Consider the following 26,259-nt stretch of genomic DNA (forward strand, 5'->3'; position numbering starts at 1 on the left):
GTGGCTAGCACTGTTGTTGTGAGGGGGGGGGGGATCCTGTGTAGCTGGCAGTATTGGGGGGTCCTATGTGGCTAGCACTGTTGTTGTGAGGGGGGGGGGGGATCCTGTGTAGCTGGCAGTATTGGGGGGTCCTATGTGGCTAGCACTGTTGTGGTGGAGGGAAGTCCTGTGTAGCTGGCAGTAGTGGGGGGTCCTATGTGGCTAGCACTGTTGTGGTGGGGGGAAGTCCTGTGTAGCTGGCAGTAGTGGGGGGTCCTATGTGGCTAGCACTGTTGTGGTGGGGGGGTCCTGTGAAGCTGGCAGTATTGGGGGGTCCTATGTGGCTAGCACTGTTGTGGTGGTGGGGGTCCTGTGTAGCTGGCAGTAGTGGGGGGTCCTATGTGGCTAGCACTGTTGTGGTGGGGGGGGGGGTCCTGTGTAGCTGGCAGTAGTGGGGGGTCCTATGTGGCTAGCACTGTTGTGGTGGGGGGAAGTCCTGTGTAGCTGGCAGTAGTGGGGGGTCCTATGTGGCTAGCACTGTTGTGGTGGAGGGAAGTCCTGTGTAGCTGGCAGTAGTGGGGGGTCCTATGTGGCTAGCACTGTTGTGGTGGAGGGAAGTCCTGTGTAGCTGGCAGTAGTGGGGGGTCCTATGTGGCTAGCACTGTTGTGGTGGGGGGGTCCTGTGAAGCTGGCAGTATTGGGGGGTCCTATGTGGCTAGCACTGTTGTGGTGGTGGGGGTCCTGTGTAGCTGGCAGTAGTGGGGGGTCCTATGTGGCTAGCACTGTTGTGGTGGGGGGGGGGTCCTGTGTAGCTGGCAGTATTAGAGGGGTCCCTTTGCTAGCACGGTTAGGGGTCTGCAGGGCAGTATTGTAGTGGGGTCTTGTGGACGGCACTGTGACTGTGACATCCTGTATCACAATGTGCTCCAGCCGGCCCCTCCCTCCATAACCCCGCCCTGTCTCTAACAGCCGTTTGTCAGTTCTCACCTCTCAATAAAGCTAATAGGAGAGAAAAAAACAGTACTTCCTGTTCTCTGCAGAGACCGGAAGTGAGGAGCCAGCTGCTGTCAGTCACCAGGGGGACGGCTTGCTGCCGCATCGTGTGTACAGGCTGCAGGCAAGAACACCTTGTAATTAACCCCCTCACTGCCGCACATTTCTGTCCTCTTCATTGGCTACAAACTAATGATTTACTGATGTGATGACAAGCCATTATTCCCTGTTGTCAGCCACCTCCGTACAAAACCAGCCATGAATCCTGTCCGTCACACTATGGTTGTTGTGGTTCCATTAGATAATTAGGGAGGTGTCCTTTTTCCAGAGAATAAAGAAAGACCTTTAGGCTGCATTCACACCCGGCGTTATAACTATGTTTTGTAATGCAGTTCAAAAGCAATGAGGAGCGGGTTTGGCCTAATCGCAGATGCCTAATTACTGGAACAAATGCAATCCGCAGTAAACACCGCATGTTTTGTTTGTGGTGCTTGTTCCCTATCAGTGCATCAACACATCTGCAATCGGGCTAAAGCCGCTCCACATTGCATATGAATGGTGTTACAAAACGCATCATCTGTCTTCAAGGAACAGGGGTGATTGTCCAGTCTTTCTGTCTGACGTCCGTCTTATGTGTTTGTACTCCTTAAAGTGATCTGCCAAGAAAAGTTAATTTGAATAGTCTTACCTGGTTCTGCTGCTTTTTTCATCCTCCCTGTGAGTCCTCTTCTAAATTGTCACAGACACTCCCCCTAAACCCCCACTCACCTAGTGTCAATCGGTCATGTGACCTGTTTGCTGCTCAGTCCTATCCACATATGAGGCTGAGCTGCAATGTAAGGCACAGCCACTATACAATGTACGGCGCTGTGCTTAGTGAAGATACCACAGCACTCGTGGTGTCTTCAGATGAGACAGGAATACTTGTTTTAAGAACTTGTATCCAGACTTTACAATTGTTTTCCCTTTTTTTTATTTTACAGATTCAGCAGAATGGTAATAATCGCCTTAAACCTGTGGCGCCTCTCACCGGCATCAGACGAGTAAAAAAATTTTTGCTTCCTAAACCGACTTAAGCCTCCTCCCACCTGCCGAGGTGCAAGGAGCTAACGCCCTCAGCTAATTCAGAGGCTCAGAGATTTGGGAAACAAATCACCCGTGCAGTGCACAGGACGCAGAGCAAACACCGCATTGCCATAGAATCTGTGGCGGACAGCCAGCTCCCTGCCGCTCTAATGAGCGCCGGCCGGATTATCTCCTCCACACCAGATCTGTGGTGAAAACCCTCCTCAGCAGGCGCAACACTCCATGTTTAATATTAGACTCTAGAGTTTACATTTTATTTCAATTATTTCTTTGAAAGCCCCCCCCCCCCACAAAAAAAAATGCTTGATATCTAGATATTTTTGTTATATTTATGTGCATTTTTACATTACTTAAAATATAGTTATTTATTTTAATATTTGGCCTTAAATATTATTATTTTTTAAATATATTTATTTTTTTGAATGTCCAAAAATTCTAAAACTTAAGTCATTTTAGTTAAAAAAAAAATCTTCTATACTTTGCATATTTTAAATTGCACTGTAGTCATTAGCTAGGTAAGGGTCCGCCCTGGAGAAAATGATTAATTTAGGTTAAAAAAAAGTACAAACTAACCATGGAAGATTTAAGTTGTCAGATTGTCAGTAATGGAGGAGAGGAGGAAGACGAGCGGGCAGGAGGGAGCAGTATCCCGCCATGTCTTCCAGTTCTGCCACCAAATAAAAGGAAACTGATCCTTCATCTGGACTTGAATAACACCATCCTGGTATCGGACGCGGCCACAGGGCAAGGCCCTAGAGCTGCGCTTAATTCCTACCTGAGCACAGTCGCCTGGGGAAGGATAAGTGCCAGTGGTAAGTGAATGCCATGCAGAGAGTGTAATATCTGCCATGTGTGTAATGTCCCTGGGATCATTATTCTCTATATTTTTAGGTGAATGGCAATTAGTCAGTGACCGACCCTCGGTGAGATCACCTTGTGATGACGCCATCAACTATTACACCTATTTCGGTCGTGATGGGAACTTTGTAAACAATAAAATTGGACAGAGCTTCAGAGGCGTCTTTGATGATCACATGAAGATGCTGGAGTGTCCGGGGAAAGCAGATGAGAGGTTTACACAGCAGGGTGAGGATGGGAGGAGCTACTATTGGATCCTCCCCTCCTTTTTCCACATGCTGGAGAGTCTGCACCTAGAAGGGAGGCAGTTCTGTGTTATACTGCGGACATTTGGTGTCGATCTTCCTAGTGTGCTACAGTCAGTCCATGCTGCTTTACAGGGCAAACACCCACAATTTCCTCAGCTGCAGCAAGTACCGGTAAGTTTTACCACTGCAGAATAACATGTCTCAGGTCTGGTCTTCTGTTGCATTACCAGAGAAAGCCACAAAGACATGGACGCTGCTGTTGCTTAATCCATCCAACAACTTCATCCTTCATTAGCAAATTATATTACTTTTTCTTATCTCTTCTTATTCCTAGTTGACTACTGATCTTACTGTGGGAAAAATACGCTGCAGTAAGAGAGACATAGTAGTGACTCACGGCTCTGATCGCATATCTACCAAACCAAAGGAGAGGAATGTGTATCAATATTTCAGCAGCATGGATGGCATTGGAGGCTTTCAGGACCACTTTGACTGGTAAGGGATAACAAAAGGCATGGTTTACATTAATTGTGGCCCAAAATAGTTTCTACAAATTGGGACCATCGACTTCCTTCCACTAACCCCTTTCACTTACTGGGACTTAAAGGCCAATACCACTTCTGTTGGGCTTCATTTATATGACCGCACATCCGGCGCCCTGGAGATCAGGAGGAGTGACCCCCTCCCCATAGAAATGCATGGAGTACGGCCGTGCACATGGGGAAAGATAGGACATGTCGTATCTTTTCCCTGTGTATGAAGTGGTACGGTGTGAGACGTGTGGGGCACCGTATGACTCCATGCAGCCATTGCCGTCTATGGGGAACGCATGTACAGCCACAAGCGTGCCCGCCATACATACATCCCTCATACGTTCATGTGAATTCAGCCTTATTGTGATCCAAAACCAGGAGTGGAGAAGACCTATAGATAAGGAATAATGGAATGATAAGAACCTATTTTATGTGTTCTACAACTCTTAGTTTTAGCTCAACAAGAAAGGGAAGGGGTTGGATGAGGAAGGGATGTTATGGAAACAATTGTATATTTTAACATAATCATAATATATAATCATTAAATAACTGAGATGTGTACTGGCCCTAAGACTACTCAAACTGAGGATTGGTTGGAGTAGGCAAAATATGTCATCATCGTAGAAGATGGAAATGCTACTTGCATCAATCCAGAAAGGTCCCCACAGAATTTCACTTAATGTATGTATCTCTAGGTGGGCAAGAAATAATTTTCAAGCCGCTGGAGGGAAGCCGTTTTGGATCGACCCGACTGACTGTAATACTCAACACATCATCATAGATGACAACATCCGGCTGACTGACCAGGATACCATTGTGAACTGTCGGGTAGGTGCATAAAATAAGCTTGAAGTAATACATTTTATATGTGCCCTGTTACAATGGCTGAACAAGTAAGGTTTGCTGATGGAAATGTCTGGACATCCGAAGTGTAAGGTGGTTTCATGGTACTTTTCTGATGTGGCAGATAAAGATTGTGAGTCTGAATGGCCTCAAGTGTCTCGTGTACAGGGGATTGGGTGGTCTGACGGCTTGGTGGCCCACCAGTGGGATTATGAGCAATAGAGAAAACTAGAACCCTCTGTGATTGTAGTGTCAGTGGACACTGTGTCCGACTCCCCACTTACTTCTATCGGGCTTTGTGAGTTTACTGTCCCTGCAGGCTCATGGAGGTTAATGCAATGCCAGACACACATATACAGAGGTCCCTAAAAGCACGTCCATATATCTATGTTATCAGCAGCTTGAGATCCGTGCGGCGCTGTCCTTATTACACTCTTTATCTGTGCTTTGTCTACACCAGGTGCTTTCAGATCAGAAGAAAGGGAAGGAGTCCAGAAAGGCGCCGACGTCGGAGCTGTACGACATCTGCTTAGTGCAGACGGATCTCCTCAGGGCCATCGCCGAGAAGGATTATTTCCTGGACTGTATCAGACTCTGCGAGGAGAATTATGAACAATATCTGCAAAGCTTTCAGGTGGAATAGAGTGGAGGCAGACAGAGAAGTTTATTGTTGGATGCCCTGTGAGCAGTAGAGTGGTGGGTGCACGTCCTGTGATCCAGGGTTTCTGTGCCCACATTGGCTTATAGTGTAGGGGGCCTTAAAGATGACATATGGAATGCAGATGTAACGGGGAGGGACACTGCCCGGTCACATATGTGTTTCAACAGCGCAGTTTTTTTGCATTGTTTACATGCAAAACACATATGTGCTCAGACAGAGCCCTTCCCCGTTTTGTCTGCATTGCTTTATAAATGCAATCTATATGGAATGCAGCCTGGATGTTAGAACTGAATCAGAATCGGTAGAGCGCCACCTATCAAAAGAAGGAGGCATTATTATTGGTGAAGTGATAAAAATGACATGATTTCAGGTCAGGTCTGATAGCGAGTGACCACGTCTGATGCTGACCCTCTGTCACACCAATATGAATACTGAGAAAGCAGCGGACTTGGCTATTGTTCAGAGACATCCAACCCCTTGCAAGGCTATCCGGGGCATTTGGGGGCACTAAGGTGTCAGACATTTTTTGTGTTGCAAAAATCGGGTCATCGTCCATAACTGTCTTATTTAAGATTTCCAGGTAACCTTGCTTTATTCTGATACATAGTGGTATTTTGAGGTGATGAAGGGGTCTAGTGTAGCCTTATTAGGGGGGCTTAGCTAATCAGGGGTCTCTTCTCTTGTGTAGACTACAGGGCATTGTCTCATTTATATGAAGGAGAACATTTTGCGGTTTAGATATATTTTGTTACACTTTAGATCTCAGGGATATTTGAAGCTTGATGTTCTATACCCTATCGTCAGATGAGTGAGCAGTCTCTGGATATACATACAGTGTAGGTTTCGGCTCCTATTATGAGACTAATATAGATGGTTTTTCTGCAGTTGAGCTACATAATTGATGCTGCTCTATACATTATATATAGTATATTTCCAGGTTGATACATACACAGGTCACACTGAGTTCCTAAAGATTGCATTGCTCAGGGATGTTTTCTTTTCCATTTACTTCCAAAGCTAAAATTAGAATTCCCCCAGTTTGCCATCACTATAGATCAGTCCATTGTGGGAGCTTCAAGGTCCATTAGGTCACATGAATGACACCAGAGTGATTATCGGGCACTAAGGGCAAATGGGTAAAATTTGTAAGCAGATTTGGGTGTGAATGGAGAACTTTGCACAGGGCAAATCTGTAGTTAGTTAAGTCATAATCCCTTTAAATGGAGAATGCATTCAGCCAGTGCTGACATCCCTCTCTGATCCCTGACCACCACTATAGAGAGGTCAGACCCCATTTGCGTCGCTCAAAGCTTTCTCTTACTGGGAATCTGATACAACTATTACAGCAAAACATCAGATCTCCTGGATCTCTCCAGAAATCTCCAGGCCTGATGGAAAGGAGTCTGATCTCTCTGCAGGGTTCTGACATTGTAGAGATAAATGTTGGTCCAAAAGAACTTAATGACGTCATGTTCTTTACACAGGTCTGTAATAGGTCAGAGGTTAAGCTGCGGCTTCACCCAACATTGGAAATATCATTAAAAACTGCAGCCACTAATTATCGACCTCACCCCAAGGTCCGGGGGAGGGGGGGATTCGTCTGCTTTATTGACTCAAGTCAATGCAGTAATGTTACATGATATATTTAGTGCAAAATGTAATTAAACTTTAAAACTTTACAGCAATGACAAGAACAGGCAATATAGATGTATTACTCAGGGAGAGAAGTGGTCTCCCTGATGATCTGTGTTTGTTAACCCTTTATTCCTGGGGTCCGGTATGTACTGTAAAACTTGACATATGCATTAGACGGAAACTATCAAATGGAAGATTTCCAGAAGAACTTTGTTTCCTCTAAATAAATGATTAAAATTGTGGCTGCATGTGGCCACCACTAGGGGGAGCACTGGAAATACCGGCATAATATTGAGATTAGAAAGGTTTGCAGGCTTGGGAGCAGCTATTGACAGTGATGACCTATGCTAAAGATATTAGATCACTATATAGTCTACCCCAGAATAAATGCTGCCAAAGTGTACATCACCAATATGTAGTGACAATTTCTATTGGGGGAAAAAAGGGCTAAAGATATTATTAGCAGAGGTCATCGGCATCATAGGGTGGGTGGTCTAATACTCCGACCCAGTATCTAGCAGCTATCCAAGGTCATCTCTATCCCTTAAACAGGAGACTGATGCGGTAGTGGAGAGCTCCTCCATTAGGTATACAGCAGCTGTGCTGTGAATAGGAGCTACTACACACTGTTATACATTGGACAGAACCTTCTGCTGATCTTCCGTTTTAGGTGATTTAGAAAAGCTCCGGGTGTCAGGCGACACTTATCTGATCCTGAGCATAGCCATCAACATTAAAAACAGCCCCAAAAACCCATCTGATGTAAAAACAGTATGCTGTCAGCTCCTGAGCTCCCCCTAGTGGTGCCTATAGAAAGACATCATTTATGAATTTAACTCTATGGGGGTAATTTATCATCAGACTAGCTCCTTGGGACAGTTCTGTGTCTGTCTTTTTGGAGCTCTACTGCTCTCAGGTTCAGTCAAATCATAGCACATAGACCAGGGTGGGTACTGGAGTCAATTTGTACAAAATCTTGCACCTATATCGAAAGCCGCATTACATGAATTTAGTCTTATTGTGAACACTAGGATATGAAAGTTTTTAATGAATTTGGTGGATGCAGGGTCTATGTCAAAGTGACTTTGCATCATCTAAAGGCCTGACTAGCGTAATAGTGTATTAAGAAATCCACATAGGATTGTGGACCCTGGACCCGAAGCTGGAAAGACGTTAGATGTAAGGACTCGATACAACGGCTGAGGAGAGGAGATTCGTCCAATTACATTGCTGTTAACATGTGTGTTTCCAAAACACATTTGTTAACATTGTGTTAACTTAATGTTAACACTTTGCTTTAACATTGCGTTTTGTGAATGCAAACATTAAAGCCATGTAATTAGGCAAATCTCCTCTCCTCTTGGTTGTATGGCGTTTCAAAATGCAATGTGAACGCAGCCTGAGACTTTGGATTTTGCATTGTGTTTTTTTTGGTCAATAAAGGATGAGCCTATTTTTTTTTTTTTTTTCGTGGTTTAATGTACAAAGGTTTTTCAAATTAGGAGGGGGTGGGTAGGGCAAAAATGTCTGATTCCTGGGACCCCCAGCAATCACGATAAGTGGGTGCCTCCAAATGTTTGTTTAGGGCGGAGCTGTGCCTGCCCAAATAATGGGGATCTCAGACAGTCCCATAGGGTGCCCTGAGGGTGACGCTATACTCAGTACACTCAGCACTTGGGGACACGTTGCAAAGTTCTAGACTATAGGGGGTTATTTCCCTGTCGCCCCGCCGCTCGCTGCCCTCAATTTTGTGGGACGTTTTCTGATTTTCGGCTCCGCTGTCAGAGTGAAATGAATATCTCAATCCTCCGGTTATTGCGCCCCCGATGTCTCTGTCATCCGAACGCTCCGTGGAGCAGATGGTTTTACAGCCGAGGACGCGGCGCTTAGAAAAACTATTTTGACAGAAAGGTCAGAAAAATCAATAAAACTGGAAATAAACAGAAGGTTCCTGAGAGCGAAGGAACAAGGATCTTCATGTACCGGAGCCGCCGAGATATTAATACACTTGACTCGCCGAGCGAGGAGGAGATGATAAAAGGAAGGGGCAGCGAGGACACGGGGATAGAGCGAGGAGGCTACTGCGAATGTCACCCAGCTTTCCCACATCCCTGAACGGCAAATCTGAAGAGTTACACAGTTCTATTTCCCTCTCATATGGTCTAGACTATGGCGACATACAGTTCCTACATGTATAGCCGTCAGTGACACATATGGCGGCACATACAGGGACTAATGATGGATATATAGCGACTGGTAAGGTGCAAAGTCTGTGCATGAGGCCTTAGGGCCCAGAGACAAGTGTGAACAAGGTGAAATACAGGAGCACAACCAGCACCGAGCTGTAGCTCTATGCATCTCCAATGTTATATACCGCAATACAGCACTGCGAAGGAGGCCTCCTTAATGTAACACAGCTACAGAGATGTGTAATCAGACCTTCGTGTGTGTGTTGTTAGTAGCAGCAGGACTGTGATATGGCTTTGGCATGTCCTCACACTGCTGTGCTCCTAGTTCTCATAGCCATTATTAGGTATTGTTCCTGGAGAGATGTCTAATCATATTAATGTGTGTGTTCTTAGTAGCAGCAGAACTGTGATATATAGCTTAATGTTCTAGGATTGTAGTTTCTCCAAGTGCACTGGAGGTGTGGCCTCACACTGCTGTGCTCTCTGCAGCCATTATTAGGTATTGTCCCTGGCGGGATGTCTCAACATACCAACGTGTGTGTTCTTAGTAGCAGCAGAACTGTGATATATATCTTCATATTCTAGGATTGTAGTTTCTCCAAGTGCACTGGAGGTGTGTCCTCACACTGCTGTGCTTTGTGCTCTCTGCAGCCATTATTAGGTATTGTCCCTGTCGGCATATCTAATCATACCAATGTGTGTGTTCTTAGTAGCAGCAGGACTGTGATATATATAGCTTAATATTCTACTGGCGGCGTGTCCTCACACTGCTGTGCATTTTGCTCTTTGCAATGAGCTGCTCCACTTCCCTACCCTTCTGCTTGGAGTGAAAGTTGTAGCAGACTTTGCATTATATTTGACAGCAGTAACTCAGAGCAGGGGGAAAGCACTGTAGTGCTGAGCGCTAAAAGCACAGCAGTGTCTTAAGTCCAGCGACAATCTGTTTTATTTCAGTCACACACTTAAACGGCACACACACACTGGTATGATTACACATCTCTCTGGGGACAGTACCTAACACTGTGTGCAAAGAGCAAAACAGTGTGAGGACACCCCCGGAATGCACTTGGTATCTAAATCAATATTTTACAGTCCTGCTGCTACTAACAACATACAACAAGGTATTATTACACATCTCTCCAAGCTCAATACCTGACACTATCTCCTAAGAGCACAGCAGTGTGAGGACATGAGTACCCCCAGTGCGCTTGGAGAAGCTACATTCCTGGAATATTAATGTCACAGTCCTGCTGCTACTAACAACATACTAAAAAGTTTTAAAATTGAAACCTACAATTCCGCAGCTAAGCTGCGGCGATCATTGTATTGGTCACATGGTCGGCTCTCAGTGCCGCGTCCTTCTCCGGGCGCCATAGATTTATCTCAGCCGTCACTCGCTAAAGATTTCTCTTTATTCCATTACCGCTCAGGAGACAAAGGTCACAGACGGTTTTTCTAGTGAAGCAATTTATCTGCCGGTATAATCCTGTATCGGGGGACGAGCTGTCAGGCGTCGGTCACGGTTTTAGTCGCCTATCCCCCCTCCCATTACAGGGGGTCCAGGCATTGGCTGGAGGTCCCTATGTTTTGGGCGGGTATTTAACGCTGTCATCAAAGATTTAAGTTCCATTTGTTCTGCAAATTACTTTTTTTTTGTGTATCCTTAAAGGGATTGTCCATTAAAAAAACTAAAACATGGCTACTAAAAAGCTGCACATGACTCCATACATGTTGCAGTTTATCTCTATTGACTTGGTAGGAGCTGCAATACCCGATACAATCTCTGGATTCCTGCAAGTCATCGGGTTATTCCCAAAATGTGGCACCGGAGATACCGTTGTCTTAATTCCATCTCAGAAAAACAATTTTTGCATATTCTCTTTTCCAACTAATTCTAATTGTAATGATCGTCGTGACCAATAGAGGGAGACTCCTTCCTGACTTGGGCTGCTATAGCATAAGAAGCGAGAAAGATGTGATGGGTTCACACTTTATTCCTCCTCTACAAGCGTTTGTACAGTATTTCTGCGCTCCTGAAATACTCTGTGCTGCTGTGGATATATTTCCATTGCTTATTATACATATGTAGCAGATGATTATAAGCGGCTCCCATTTCTCAGTGGGGAATGATGGCCGTGCTGCGCGTATGTTGCAAGGGGTTGGCACGCAAGCTTTCTCTCTATACAGACCGGGTGTTTGCTGTATATTGCAGCAAACATCCATCTTTAACAACCGCACCGAATGCAATTGTTAACCCTTTACATGCTGCATGTAAACAACACGTAAAGGACTGCTTCACCCATGCCAATCTTTGCTGTGATTATGGCCCCCGTGACTTTATCGGGAAGGAGCGACGATTCGTCACCATGACAGCCTGGAGTCTGGCACAGACTCCAGGCATTATAATTTCTGAAGATCTGTTACAATGTGCATGGCAATAGATTATGTGCAAAAAATAGCATATACTGCAGTACTGTAGTATGGCAGGATTGATCAGACCCCCTGGGGTTAAAATACCCTAGGGGGGTTTAAAAAATAACAAAACAAAAAAAAATCACCTCCCTTTCCCTAGTACTGATATAAAAATATACATGTTAAATATTGCCACGTCTCAAATCTATCAGTACAGGCGGTCCCCTACTTAAGAACACTCGACTTACAGACGATCCCTTGAATGTTGGTAATTTATTGTACTTGATCCCCAGGCTACAATGATCAGCTATAACAGTTATCACAGGCGTCTGTAATGAAGCTTTATTGTTAATTCTGGTTCTTATGACAACCCAACATTTTAGAAATCCAATTGTCGAAGAGACCAAAAAAGTTCTGGTTGGGATTACAATGATAAAATATACAGTTCCGACTGACATACAAATTCAACTTAAGAACAAACCTACAGACCCTATCTTGTATGTAACCCGGGGACTGCCTGTATATAAAAAGCGGTTATTCCAGGGTGTTGAACCCCATAACGGAAAATAGCACCCAAATGTCCGAAGCGCCACTTTGTCATTTTTTAACACCTAAAAATTGAAATAAAAAGTAATCAAAAGGTCGTACAGTCGCCCAAATTGTGTCAATGTAAACATCGTCACATCCGACAAAACGTGGCATGTGACTCCGCTCCGTACGCCAAAGTATGAAAACGTTATTGGCGCAGAATATGGCAAATGAAGAATTTTTTTTCTTTTACAAAAAGTTTTTACATTTTTTTTACAAAACTAATAAAACGGATATATAAATTTGGCTCACTGCATTTGGATTTTTTTTTTCCCCGCTTCGTACTACAGGCGGTCCCCTGATTAAGGACACTCAACTTACAGACAACCCATAGTTACAGACAGACCCCTCTGACCTCTGGTGACCTCTCTGGATGTTACTATAGTTCCAGGCTGCAGTGATCAGCTGTAAAGTGTCTGTAATGAAGCTTTATTGATAATCCTTGGTCCCATTACAGCAAAAAATTTTGAAACTCCGATTGTCACTGGGGCAAAAATTTTTTTTGTCTGGAGCTACAATTATAAAAAATACAGTTTGGACTTACATACAAATTCAACTTAAGAACAAACCTACAGACCCTATCTTGTACATGACATGGAAAATTAAATACTGCAGGTAGGAAGTACAATCTTATGCAGTTACGCAGGAAAATCAAAAAGAAGGGGTGCAGAAAATTAGAAACACAAAAAACGGAAAAGGGCATTGGCAGAAAGGGGTTAAAGCCCATTTCGCCTTCCTCCGTTATACCATGGACATTCGCCGTTTCGATCCCCCAAGCTCCGCGGGCTACAAGTCAGTATTTTATCTTGTCCGATAAATGTAATTTAAGAGAATCCTCTCCATCTTGTCGCGCTCCCCACGGACCAGAGACGCTGCAGCCGCTCCCGGATCAGCCGGATCAGAGAGGCTTTAATGACTGATCAGCGTCCTGACAGTAATCCACTAATGGTATGAGACTAATCCTCCCCCCGTCTCCTGAGCGCAGCCCTCCAGATGTTCAGCACTACATATCCCAGCATGCACTGCGCACCCTGCCAGGAATCATCAATCAGGACAATAAAAGTCACACGTGATGCCATGTAAGATGTGACTTATGAGCGCCCCGGGGGCCTCACCATTAGAAAACTCGAATGATGAATGGCGCGACATCGTGTGAATGTCTCCCGGAGGAGTCATTTATTTGCTGGAGCGCAGCGTTTATCCGTCATACCTAAAAAAAAATTCTACAAAATACCCCATTTAGGATCCTCGTCCATCACCCAGAGGAGAAAAGTACAACAAATACTTGTGGAGGACCCGACAAATCCTCATATTGGAGAATGGTGTAATACCTTCTTTCTCCAGCGGAGGCGCTGTAGAGAGGTTAAATACTATCTCCCGGGGTTCCTTGACCGTATAGATCTCATACAAGATGGTCTAATTGTAGATCATTGGGTAATTAGCTTTTGAGGCTACCCTTCTAAGCCTATTCAATCTGTAAATAAAAAACATATTTTGGCCATATTTGCCCCGAGATCCAGGCCGGCAGTATCCGATTCATCCGTAATATTCCTGTCTCCCTGCTGTGGAAGAACTTACTCTCAGCATCATAAATCACAGTCCTCCAGTGTTTAACTGTAATCATTGATTGCGCTCGCAGCCCACAGTGCCCCCGCAGGGAATACAAAGTATTACATATTTCATGCTAAAATCAATGGTCTTCTTGTTTAACCTGCATTCAGACTCCTGCCTGGGGGGCATCCTGCAGCGGAGGAACTTACTCTCAGCATCACAGATATTGCAAGTCCTCCCAGGGATTAACTGTAATCAATGATAGAACTCACAGCCCACAGTGCCCCCGCAGGAGATATAAAGTATTACATGTTTCTCAATAAAATCAATGGGTGTCTAGTTTAATCTAGTTAATAATAATAGTTCTTTATGTATAGTCTAGTTTAATCTAGTTAATAATAATAGTTCTTTATTTATATAGCGCCTACAGATTCCGCAGCGCTGCACAAAGCATGACAAATTGGTCCCTGTCCCCATGGGGCTCACAATCTAAACAACCTACCAGTATGTTTTGAAGTGTGGGAGTAAACTGGAGGACCTAGAGGAAACCCGCGCAAACACAGAGAGAACATACAAACTCTTTGCAGATCAGTTATAATCTATAATAAAACTTGTAGCCTGCACTGCCCCCACAGGCAAAAAAAAGTATTACACAGCTTTTACATAAATCCAGTGTTCTGCTATGTAATGCACAAACACACTTGGTCCTCCAGGGCATGAGATCTTCCTTCTTGCTGCTCCGTCTTTAGAATCGTTCACAGTTTCGGTTGTCAAATGCAAGGTCCTAATGCCCATCTTGTGCCCCTCGGAAATCCGTACTTATCTTCTATGCCACCCCTGTGCCGTGTGAGAACATACAGCTCTTTCTATCTCGTCTTCCCGGACCCTGTGAGATCCATTGATCGTAATATTGGCATCACAACAGGTTTCTTCCCGGACTCTTGACTTGTAGTGATACTTGAGTTGGCCACTAGAGGGAGCCACAGGGCTGAATGTAATAAAAGGGATAATGTATGTACCCGGCTGTAGATCTATTTATTCTCTCGTCGCGTCTTCCCCCTCGACGCTGATGACAGGTGTCAGATATGATGTCGGCACATGAGACGCTGATGCACGATCTAATATTTATGTGGTCTCTTGGGTTATGATTGGTGCTCTACATTCTGCTGTGTTGGTATCGGCAGGGGCATCACATACTGCTAAGGTGCCCCATCACCCTTCATATATCTTAATAAAGTTCTGCTGCCCATAATAGGGAAGATAAAGGGAGTGATTTATAGGAGTTTATTCCATATATCTACATATCTGTAAACACTAGCTCCCCCTAGTGGTGACTCTAGACAGCGATAATAATGTCACAGTCATAATGCATGGGGCCGATACTGTATCATTCAGTTTCGCACGCACCGTGATACTGCAGTCATTACTATACTGAGTTAAGACCCAGATTTGGAGTTCTGGGAAGTGAATCTACATTGAGTTTATTAGAATTTGGGTTTGACGTTATCATTTGGTTTCCCCTGCAGAGTCGTAAAGATGCAAGGAGCCGGCACTGCAGATATCCTGTCTATAAATACTCTCTTCGGTGGCACCTTCATAACCGGACTGCATTGCAGAGACTGGATGCTGAGGCTACTGTAATCAGGTGATCTCTCCAGATGGGGCGGGGGTGGGAGAGCTATCATACATCTCCTTCAGAGGTCGCCGGGATTCCTCCTTGTTGTAGCTCCTATTGAATTCTGGTAGCAGCTAATCTGTAAAAAGTTCTAAATGTGCATGAAGAAACTGCAGATACTGGATCAAAAGGTCCAACTGGGCCCATCTACAATAGAGGCAGAAGAGTTTAAAGGCATTGTACCATGTGGGGGTCCTGATCCCCCTAATCAGTATCCCTAGGAGTAGGATCCTCTCTGATCAGTGTGACACCCTCTTCCTATGGATAAGGGGTTAGGTAGAAACTTAGTACAACTGCTTTTTACTATGCATTTAAATGGGGCTTGTATATCTCAGCATAATAACCTTATCATTGGTGGGATTAAGGGGGACCCCCAAATACACTGTGTTGTATAAACTGGGAGCACAACTGCCTGAGATATCCAACTATTGTAGCCGCATTGTAAACCTGGCCTGATACAGAGCTCCAAATCCCCTGCAGAGGCATAAAGTAAAATTATAGCTACCAGCTGTCACCACTAGGGGGAGGACCCATACACTGTCTGTTACTACATGTAGAGCTCCTACTAGCGACCGTTAACATGGATAAGCTAGCTCTATGGGTGGCCGTGTGACAGTAAGAGCAGCTCTATGAGCTAATATGGCTGTACATGTATACAGCGGGCTGATCGTCTGTATACAGGGACCACATGTATACACGGGGCTGACCGTCTGTATACTGGGACTACATGTATACACGGGGCTGACCGTCTGTATACGGAGACTACGTGTATACACCGGGCTGACAGTCTGTATACAGGGACTACATGTATACACGGGGCTGACCGTCTGTATACAGGGACTACATGTATACACCGGGCTGACCGTCTGTATACGGAGACTACATGCATACACCCGGCTGACCGTCTGTATACAGGGACTACATGTATACACCGGGCTGACCGTCTGTATACGGAGACTACATGTATACACCGGGCTGACCGTCTGTATACGGAGACTACATGTATACACCGGGCTGACCGTCTGTATACGGCGACTACATGTATACACCGGGCTGACCGTCTGTATACAGGGACTACATGTATACACGGGGCTGACCGTCTGTATACAGGGACTACATGTATACACGGGGCTGACCGTCTGTATACTGGGACTACATGTATACACCGGGCTGACCGTCTGTATACTGGGACTACATGTATACACCGGGCTGACCGTCTGTATACGGAGACTACATGTATACACCGGGCTGACCGTCTGTATACGGAGACTACGTGTATACACCGGGGTGACCGTCTGTATACAGGGACTACATGTATACACGGGGCTGACCGTCTGTATACAGGGACTACATGTATACACGGGGCTGACCGTCTGTATACGGGGACTACATGTATACACCGGGCTGACCGTCTGGGTGCAGTTATGGCTGCCGCTAGTTTCTCAGTATCACAGAGGGTCCTGGGTCCTTCTATAGGGGGCGCTATTTAGGGCTTGTATTGTTGATGAGTAAATTCCTGCGTTCCTCAGGGACGTGTAAAGTTCAGGATCTTTCCCTGGAATCATTTCTCCTTGTAACGTCCTTGTCTTTTTTTAGAGTATCACAATCCAGCGGAGGCTCCGGACCCCACACCCCAAGCTCCCGGCAAGTAGAACTCTGAGTATTTCTCACAGAATTGTAACATATTGTGAGTCATCAATAGTACAAGGATTGCACCCATCTAGTGGTGGCTACCAGTCCTCACACTGCTGTGCTCTTAGCTCTCTGCATTACGCTGCTCCACAGCCCCTCCCCTCTGCTTTACATTACAGTTAGTTCAAAAATTCTAGATACTCAAAGCAGAAGTCAGGAGATGTGGAGAGAACAGAGCACAACAGTGTGAGGACACGCCCCCAATACTGTCTTGGAATATAAATCCATATATCATCATATAGTCCTGCTGTTACTAACATGATACACAAAGGAGTGATAACACATCTCTCCGGAGCCAATACATAACACTGGCTGCAGACAGCACAGAGCACAGCAGTGTGAGGATACACCCTTAGTACACTTTGAGAAGCTGGAATATAAATCCATATTTCACAGTCCTGCAGCTACTAACAAAATACACAAAGGTCTGATTACACGTCTCTTCATGGACAATTTCTGACACTGGCTGCAGAGAGCACAGCAGTGTGAGTACGGTGTATTTTCTACAATCCTGGAATATAAATCCCATACTCTACAGTCCTGCTGCTACTAACAACAGATACAGTGGTCTGATTACACATCTCTTCAGGTACAACACAGCTTTTCCATAGACCTGAATGTCAAATCTGCCTCTAAGCAGCAATGTGGAAGCAGGGCTATGTTACTGGATATCTAGGGAAAAGTCCCTTACAGGAGTCTGGTAAAGCTGAGTGATAATGTTGAATTGAGTGCTTTGTTGGTTGTCACCCAGCTTTCTTACATTCTCAAATCTGCCCAGAGACACATAGATGTATTTCACCTGATTTACCTTTCAGGATTCTGAGAAAGCTGAGTAAATACCAACAAATCACCCAACTTTACAAGACCCCTGCATATATGTTCATCAGAGTTATCATACTGGTTTATAAGGATTACAGAGAAGCTGAATGATGGCCATAATGGTTGTCACCCAGCTTTCTAAGGTACCAGAAGGGGTCTCTGACAGGTCATCAAACCTACCCAGCTTTCCCAGACACCTGAATGTCCTGGTTATTCTGCAGTGTGGGACCAGAGGTTTCTCACTGGTCACAGTTTGGCCATTCTGGATTTTGGAAAAGCTGAGTGACAGCTCCCTAATTATGGACTGATTTGGTTGTCCATAGATAGATATGAGCAGATGTATAGACTCAGATTTGCTGTGGTTTTTTTGTTTGAAAGTTTTTTGTGTACATTCCCTTTAAATCTGGCAGTGGCTCCATAATTGTGGGATTTGTGAGCACATGTGGTGGGAGCTCCTGATCCCTCCTGTCGGAGCGAGCGAGAGGGGAAGAGGAGGGGGAGGAGGAGGAAGGCAGAGGCTCAGATATAACGTGAGAGGCAGCGGAGGCACAACACGCTGGATGGAGCCGCTCATCCCCCTGGTACCCCTGGAATCTGCCCACCGGACCAGCACCGCAGCCTCCGCAGCGCCCCCTCCTGCCAACCTCTAGGACGCTGCCTCCTCAGCAGGGAAAAGAACTTCCCTATTTCCAAGTGAGATCCAAAGTCCTGGCACAGCCGGTACCGGAACCACTCAAGGTAAGAGCTTTAGTAGCTGCGGGCACTGCCCACGTCCAGATGTGTGGTCCTGGCAGAAGAGAACCATTATATCCCCCCGATTATCCCAGCGATGGAGCCCAGCACACAAAGAGTTCACCTCTGGGCACCTATAGCCCGGGCAGCGTATATCATTCTGTACATTGTATGAGGAAGGGTCCTACAGATGGCACGGATTTGGCAGGGTACCATGCTGTATACGACTTGTGGGTAACCAGGGACCGGGGATGCTGGTGGTTGTAGTCCCACAGTAACCAGAAAAACCACAAAGGTAATAGGCTTCAGACTGAGCATGCTGATACTTGTAGTCCCTCATCCTTTTGCAGGGCACAGGGTGCATGGAGTCTAAATTGCCATGCTGATATTTGTAGTTCCTCATTCTTTGCAGGGCATAGTTTGCATGTATTCTGGCTTGGCATCCTGGCACTTGCAGTTCCTCAGTTTGAAAGGCACAGGGGGCATGTATTTTGGATTGGCATGCTGATACTTGTAGTTCCTCAGTTTGCAGGGGATTGGCATGCTGATACTCGTAGTTCCTCAGTTTGCAGGGGATTGGCATGCTGATACTTGTAGTTCCTCAGTTTGCAGGGGATTGGCATGCTGATACTCGTAGTTCCTCAGTTTGCAGGGGATTGGCATGCTGATACTTGTAGTTCCTCAGTTTGCAGGGGATTGGCATGCTGATACTTGTAGTTCCTCAGTTTGCAGGGGATTGGCATGCTGATACTTGTAGTTCCTCAGTTTGCAGGGGATTGGCATGCTGATACTTGTAGTTCCTCAGTTTGCAGGGGATTGGCATGCTGATACTTGTAGTTCCTCAGTTTGCAGGGGATTGGCATGCTGATACTTGTAGTTCCTCAGTTTGCAGGGGATTGGCATGCTGATACTTGTAGTTCCTCAGTTTGAAGGGGATTGGCATGCTGATACTTGTAGTTCCCCAATCTTTGTAGGGCACAGGGTGCATGTATTCTGGATCACCATGCTGATACTAGTAGTCCCTCGGTCTTTGCAGAGTCTGTGCATGGAGTGTAGATTGGCATGCTGGTACTTGTAGTCCCCCGGTCTCTGCAGGTTACTGGGTGCATGTATTCTGGCTTGGTATGCTGGTACTTGTAGTATCTCTGTCTTTGCAGAGTCTCTGCATGGAGTCTGGCTTGGCATGCTGGTACTTGTAGTCCCCCGGTCTCTGCATGGAGTCTGGGTTGGCATGCTGGTAATTGTAGTTCATCAGTCTCTGCATGGAGTCTGGCCTGGCATACTGGTACTTGTAGTTCCTCTGTCTGCATGAAGTCTGGCCTGGCATGCTGGCACTTGTAGTTCCTCTGTCTCTGTATGGAGTCTGGCTTGGCATGCTGGTGCTTGTAGTTCCTCGGTCTCTGCATGGAGTCTGGCTTGGCTTGCTGGTGCTTGTGGTTCCTCGGTCTATGCATGGAGTCTGGCTTGACATGCTGGTACTTGTAGTTCCTCGGTCTATGCATGAAGTCTGGCCTGGCATGCTGGCACTTGTAGTTCCTCTGTCTCTGTATGGAGTCTGGCTTGGCATGCTGGTGCTTGTAGTTCCTCGGCATCTGCATGGAGTCTGGCTTGGCATGCTGGTGCTTGTGGTTCCTCGGTCTATGCATGGAGTCTGGCTTGACATGCTGGTACTTGTAGTTCCTCGGTCTATGCATGGAGTCTGGCTTGGCATGCTGGTACTTGTAGTTCCTCTGTCTCTGCATGGAGTCTGGCTGGGCATGCTGGTACTTGTAGTTCCTCTGTCTCTGCATGGAGTCTGGCTGGGCATGCTGGTACTTGTAGTTCCTCTGCGATCTACAGGCCTCATTGATTACGCTGTAGAATGGAATCTTGCAGAGAATGCTGATACTTGTAGTACTACGACTTCTGCAGCGTCACAAGAGACCTACCTAGAGCTTATGTAACATGACAGAGCCCGGTCTGGGAATGCTGGTACTTGTAGTACCAGCTATAATCTATAGGGCAAATCTATATGGGATAATCTATAGGGAAATTGAGGTGGGCATCACGTTGGGGTTAATGAGACTGGCGTTGAGGGTTACAACCATCATTTATTGTTTTGGGTTACTGATTGCGGTTGGTATTATATAGGTGCAGGGTGATGACCTTGGGACTGGCACCTCCTAGGGCATGGCGGCTTCCAAAATTTGTGGAACATTGATAATGGCACTGCATACAGCTTTGTGCCTGGTCCAATATGAAGAAGTATAAGACTGGCACTATACAGGGCATAGTGGTGGCACATGTCAAGCCTGGCACCTTATGGATTTGATACGGCTGGCGTTGTAATAGGGCACCATGATTGTGGCTGCCACTTAATGGGGGCACGGTTTAACAGGTGACACAGTATCGAGCATTGTAGCTGGCACATTTGGGACTGGCACGCTGAGACTGGCATTGAAGCGCTTGCCCATAATATACTTTACTATTTTACACACTGAGGCATTAAGAGCAGAGAGAAGATCTATTTTGTATATATATATCTCATCACAGTCCTGCTGCTACTAACAACATACACAAAGGTCTGATTATACATCTCTCCAGGGACAATACATAACACTGGCTGCAGTCTACATGGAGACAACAATCTATCTTATTATCCATCTCTCTGTCTCTGATATTTGGTCTCTGTACATTATCTATGGGGAGTGATGTCGGAGCTGTGTTCACTATATCTCCTCCTGCAGGGTCGTAGTCGTGTATCATTCATTCTCCTCCGTGTGAGCAGTCGCCCCCTATAGAAATATATAACATATACGCTGCCAGATTCCAATGTAACATGACATCCTCACGCTCAGCTGACCGACTCCCCCATACACATACACCCTCTGACTATATATGCAGTGGTGAGAGTGAGATAAGCCGTCGCTAAGAAACATCAGTCAGCAGAATCAGGCAACCAGTCAGCAGAATCAGGCAACCAGTCAGCAGAATCTGGCAACAAGTCAGCAGAATCTGGCAACCAGTCAGCAGAATCTGGCAACCAGTCAGCAGAATCTGGCAACCAGTCAGCAGAATCTGGCAACCTGTCAGCAGAATCTGGCAACCTGTCAGCAGAATCTGGCAACCAGTCAGCAGAATCTGGCAACCAGTCAGCAGAATCTGGCAACAAGTCAGCAGAATCTGGCAACAAGCCAGCAGAATCTGGCAACAAGTCAGCAGAATCGGGCTGCAAGTCAGCAGAATCGGGCTGCAAGTCAGCAGATTCAGACTACGCACAAGGTTTGTTTGTAGTCTGTTACCATGGAGGCACATAGGGACATAGTCATTAAATTGCTGGGTCCTAGTTCAGGCTGTCAATTAGTTTATAGTTCTCATTTCTTCATTAGTGGATAAGACACCCTCCAAGGCTGCAAATGCAACCCCTGGACTTTATGGCCCTGAGGACACATTGGTCTGCATAGGAGCTGTATACACAAAACGGTAGGAGATTTTCTATTGCAACTATTGCAATTATTTTTGGCACAGTAGCCTGATGATTGACTCTCCTGGCTCATGCATCATTGTTCTTCACATCTGGCACCGCTTATTGGGGAGCGGTTCACAGGCCTCAAAGAGGTGCAGCTTGGAAGCCGCTGGCTACCACACCAGACGACCCCAGAGTCTGGCGTCTCGCAGTGTGCATTGGTACCTACACAGACAGATGGAACGAGCTGGCATATAGCTAGTGCCCGGCAGTGCCAGCCAATCACCAGCAGCTGCAGGTGAATTCATTGGCCTCAATGTCACAGCTAGTTCAGTCACGAGAACAGGACAGGAATTATAAGACGATTCCTGGAAGATGAGTGGGGACAGATTAGAGATGTCTTTGTAGTGCAGTAACGCTTTCTGGCGCTGCAAATTAAAAGAAAACAACAACAACAAGACTTTTATCTTTTAATGAAAGCGACAGAAATCGCATCAATGAGAAGATTCATGATGAGAAATAAACCGGGAACTGCTTGTGCTGAGACTCCGAGAGAGGAGACTTTTAGTCTTAAAGGGATAGTACAGCATCTCTGTGTACAGAAAAGCAGTGTTATGTGCAGTGTATAGCAGTGTTATCTCTGTGTGCAGTACAGCAGTGTTATGTGCAGTGTATAGCAGTGTTATCTCTGTGTACAGTACAGCAGTGTTATGTGCAGTGTATAGCGGTAGTATCTCTGTGTACAGTACAGCAGTGTTATGTGCAGTGTATAGCGGTGTTATCTCTGTGTATAGTACAGCAGTGTTATGTGCAGTGTATAGCGGTGTTATCTCTGTGTACAGTACAGCAGTGTTATGTGCGGTGTATAGCGGTGTTATCTCTGTGTACAGTACAGCAGTGTTATGTGCGGTGTATAGCGGTGTTATCTCTGTGTACAGTACAGCAGTGTTATGTGCAGTGTATAGCAGTGTTATCTCTGTGTACAGAACAGCAGTGTTATGTGCAGTGTATAGTGGTGTTATCTCTGTGTACAGTACAGCAGTGTTATGTGCGGTGTATAGCGGTGTTATATCTGTGTACAGTACAGCAGTGTTATGTGCGGTGTATAGCGGTGTTATCTCTGTGTACAGTACAGCAGTGTTATGTGCAGTGTATAGCGGTGTTATCTCTGTGTACAGTACAGCAGTGTTATGTGCGGTGTATAGCGGTGTTATCTCTGTGTACAGTACAGCAGTGTTATGTGCAGTGTATAGCGGTGTTATCTCTGTGTACAGTACAGCAGTGTTATGTGCAGTGTATAGCGGTGTTATCTCTGTGTACAGTACAGCAGTGTTATGTGCAGTGTGTAGCGGTGTTATCTCTGTGTACAGTACAGCAGTGTTATGTGCAGTGTATAGCGGTGTTATCTCTGTGTACAGTACAGCAGTGTTATGTGCAGTGTATAGCGGTAGTATCGCTGTGTACAGTACAGCAGTGTTATGTGCAGTGTATAGCGGTGTTATCTCTGTGTACAGTACAGCAGTGTTATGTGCAGTGTATAGCGGTAGTATCTCTGTGTACAGTACAGCAGTGTTATGTGCAGTGTATGGCGGTGTTATCTCTGTGTACAGTACAGCAGTGTTATGTGCAGTGTATAGCGGTAGTATCTCTGTGTACAGTACAGCAGTGTTATGTGCAGTGTATAGCGGTGTTATCTCTGTGTACAGTACAGCAGTGTTATGTGCAGTGTATAGCGGTAGTATCTCTGTGTACAGTACAGCAGTGTTATGTGCAGTGTATAGCGGTGTTATCTCTGTGTACAGTACAGCAGTGTTATGTGCAGTGTATAGCGGTGTTATCTCTGTGTACAGTACAGCAGTGTTATGTGCAGTGTATAGCGGTGATATCTCTGTGTACAGTACAGCAGTGTTATGTGCAGTGTATAGCGGTGTTATCTCTGTGTACAGTACAGCAGTGTTATGTGCAGTGTATAGCGGTAGTATCTCTGTGTACAGTACAGCAGTGTTATGTGCAGTGTATAGCGGTGATATCTCTGTGTACAGTACAGCAGTGTTATGTGCAGTGTATAGCGGTGTTATCTCTGTGTACAGTACAGCAGTGTTATGTGCAGTGTATAGTGGTGTTATCACTGTGTACAGTACAGCAGTGTTATGTGCAGTGTATAGCGGTAGTATCTCTGTGTACAGTACAGCAGTGTTATGTGCAGTGTATAGTGGTGTTATCACTGTGTACAGTACAGCAGTGTTATGTGCGGTGTATAGCGGTGTTATCTCTGTGTACAGTACAGCAGTGTTATGTGCAGTGTATAGCGGTGTTATCTCTGTGTACAGTACAGCAGTGTTATGTGCAGTGTATAGCGGTGTTATCTCTGTGTACAGTACAGCAGTGTTATGTGCAGTGTATAGCGGTGTTATCTCTGTGTACAGTACAGCAGTGTTATGTGCAGTGTATAGCGGTGTTATCTCTGTGTACAGTACAGCAGTGTTATGTGCAGTGTATAGCGGTGTTATCTCTGTGTGCAGTACAGCAGTGTTATGTGCAGTGTATAGCGGTGTTATCTCTGTGTACAGTACAGCAGTGTTATGTGCAGTGTATAGCGGTAGTATCTCTGTGTACAGTACAGCAGTGTTATGTGCAGTGTATAGCGGTGTTATTTCTGTGTACAGTACAGCAGTGTTATGTGCAGTGTATAGCGGTGTTATCTCTGTGTACAGTACAGCAGTGTTATGTGCAGTGTATAGCGGTGTTATCTCTGTGTACAGTACAGCAGTGTTATGTGCGGTGTATAGCGGTAGTATCTCTGTGTACAGTACAGCAGTGTTATGTGCAGTGTATAGCGGTGTTATCTCTGTGTACAGTACAGCAGTGTTATGTGCGGTGTATAGCGGTAGTATCTCTGTGTACAGTACAGCAGTGTTATGTGCAGTGTATAGCAGTGTTATCTCTGTGTACAGTACAGCAGTGTTATGTGCAGTGTATAGCGGTAGTATCTCTATGTACAGTACAGCAGTGTTATGTGCGGTGTATAGCGGTAGTATCTCTGTGTACAGTACAGCAGTGTTATGTGCAGTGTATAGCAGTGTTATCTCTGTGTACAGTACAGCAGTGTTATGTGCAGTGTATAGCGGTGTTATCTCTGTGTACAGTACAGCAGTGTTATGTGCAGTGTATAGCGGTGTTATGTGCAGTGTATAGCGGTGTTATGTGCAGTGTACAGTACAGCAGTGTTATGTGCAGTGTATAGCGGTGTTATCTCTGTGTACAGTACAGCAGTGTTATGTGCAGTGTATAGCGGTGTTATGTGCAGTGTATAGCGGTGTTATCTCTGTGTACAGTACAGCAGTGTTATGTGCAGTGTATAGCGGTGTTATCTCTGTGTACAGTACAGCAGTGTTATGTGCAGTGTATAGCGGTGTTATGTGCAGTGTATAGCGGTGTTATGTGCAGTGTATAGCGGTGTTATCTCTGTACTGTATAGCGGTGTTATGTGCAGTGTATAGCGGTGTTATCTCAGTGTACAGTTTAGTATTATTTATGTGCGCTGTGCCGCAGTATTATGTCTGTGCATTGGGTCCATATTTCCAGTCCATCAGTGTTATTGATGTCACCGCAGGGTGACATTACTTATGTGCACCATATGGCGGCATCTTCTGTGCACTTCCCAAATCATTAATTTCTTTGAGATTTCTCCAATTAACAAATCATTAGCTCATCAGCCCTGATCGGCGCAGAGCGAGGCAGCTGCGTCCTGCGGCCTTCTGTCGCGGTGCCGTCTCTCCTCCAGGCCCGTGGACCAGATGTTTTGTCTATTCTGTTTTCTACTTTAATCGATTTGGGGCAGATTCACTAATAGACGCAAGAAACGGTGAGAGATCGTGTGAATAAGCCCCATGTCCGTCACAGGGACGCACGCAGTTTGATATATTTGGCGCATCTCGAACTCTGGATCGAAGACCCTTGGTGATATGGGTTTGTACGCTCTATGGTTGTCACGTAAAGGATGAGGTCAGTTTTGGGCCCCTGTGATACCACCGCGCAGGGGCCACATACTCCGGCAGCGTTGGGGGTGGAGGGGACACTAATCCCCAGGACCGTGGTGCACAGATAAGCCGCAGCCCCAGCTCCTTCCTCGCTTTACGAGAAGTCATTCTGCGCTTCTTGGCGGCGGTTCTGACAGTTCTGCCGTAGTGTTCCAGCTGGATGAACATCTTATTAAGTGGATTCTCTCTTCCTTTGTATTAACATAATTCTCCGCCAGAGTTTCCAGGATGTAGGTAAAGAGAAGATCTCGGGTCTGGGCTGCGCTATCCTCTGTGCACC

General features: G+C 45.7%; 3 protein-coding genes across 4 annotated transcripts in view; 2 read left to right on the top strand and 1 right to left on the bottom strand.

Moving 5' to 3' along the window:
- Window positions 1-1,755, bottom strand: part of LOC140103916 (uncharacterized) — a 28,833-nt gene extending 27,078 nt beyond the window's left edge. Inside the window, exon 1 of the mRNA XM_072127220.1 lies at window positions 1,661-1,755. Coding sequence (XP_071983321.1) covers window positions 1,661-1,682 — 22 coding nt within the window. The 5' untranslated portion in view covers window positions 1,683-1,755. The remainder of the gene's footprint in view (window positions 1-1,660) is intronic.
- LOC140103913 (uncharacterized) lies at window positions 995-16,930 on the top strand. 2 transcript variants are annotated; one of them, XM_072127216.1, is made up of 8 exons: window positions 995-1,096; window positions 1,956-2,870; window positions 2,950-3,335; window positions 3,499-3,659; window positions 4,393-4,525; window positions 5,001-5,174; window positions 15,103-15,221; window positions 16,848-16,930. In XM_072127216.1, the coding sequence occupies exons 2-8, from the start codon at window positions 2,633-2,635 to the stop codon at window positions 16,909-16,911; spliced, it is 1,275 nt and encodes a 424-aa protein (XP_071983317.1). In that variant the 5' UTR covers window positions 995-1,096; window positions 1,956-2,632; the 3' UTR covers window positions 16,912-16,930. The 2 variants fall into 2 exon arrangements, with proteins under 2 accessions (XP_071983317.1, XP_071983318.1); XM_072127217.1 differs by having other exon boundaries at window positions 1,001-1,109.
- A 1,283-nt stretch (window positions 16,931-18,213) lies between these two features.
- KLHDC8B (kelch domain containing 8B) overlaps window positions 18,214-26,259 on the top strand; it is an 86,698-nt gene continuing 78,652 nt past the window's right edge. The window contains exon 1 of the mRNA XM_072127218.1: window positions 18,214-18,500. The gene's annotated coding sequence lies outside the window, so the exon portion shown is untranslated. The remainder of the gene's footprint in view (window positions 18,501-26,259) is intronic.

The sequence above is a fragment of the Engystomops pustulosus genome, chromosome 10 (genome assembly GCF_040894005.1).
Source record: "Engystomops pustulosus chromosome 10, aEngPut4.maternal, whole genome shotgun sequence".
Taxonomy (NCBI): domain Eukaryota; kingdom Metazoa; phylum Chordata; class Amphibia; order Anura; family Leptodactylidae; genus Engystomops; species Engystomops pustulosus.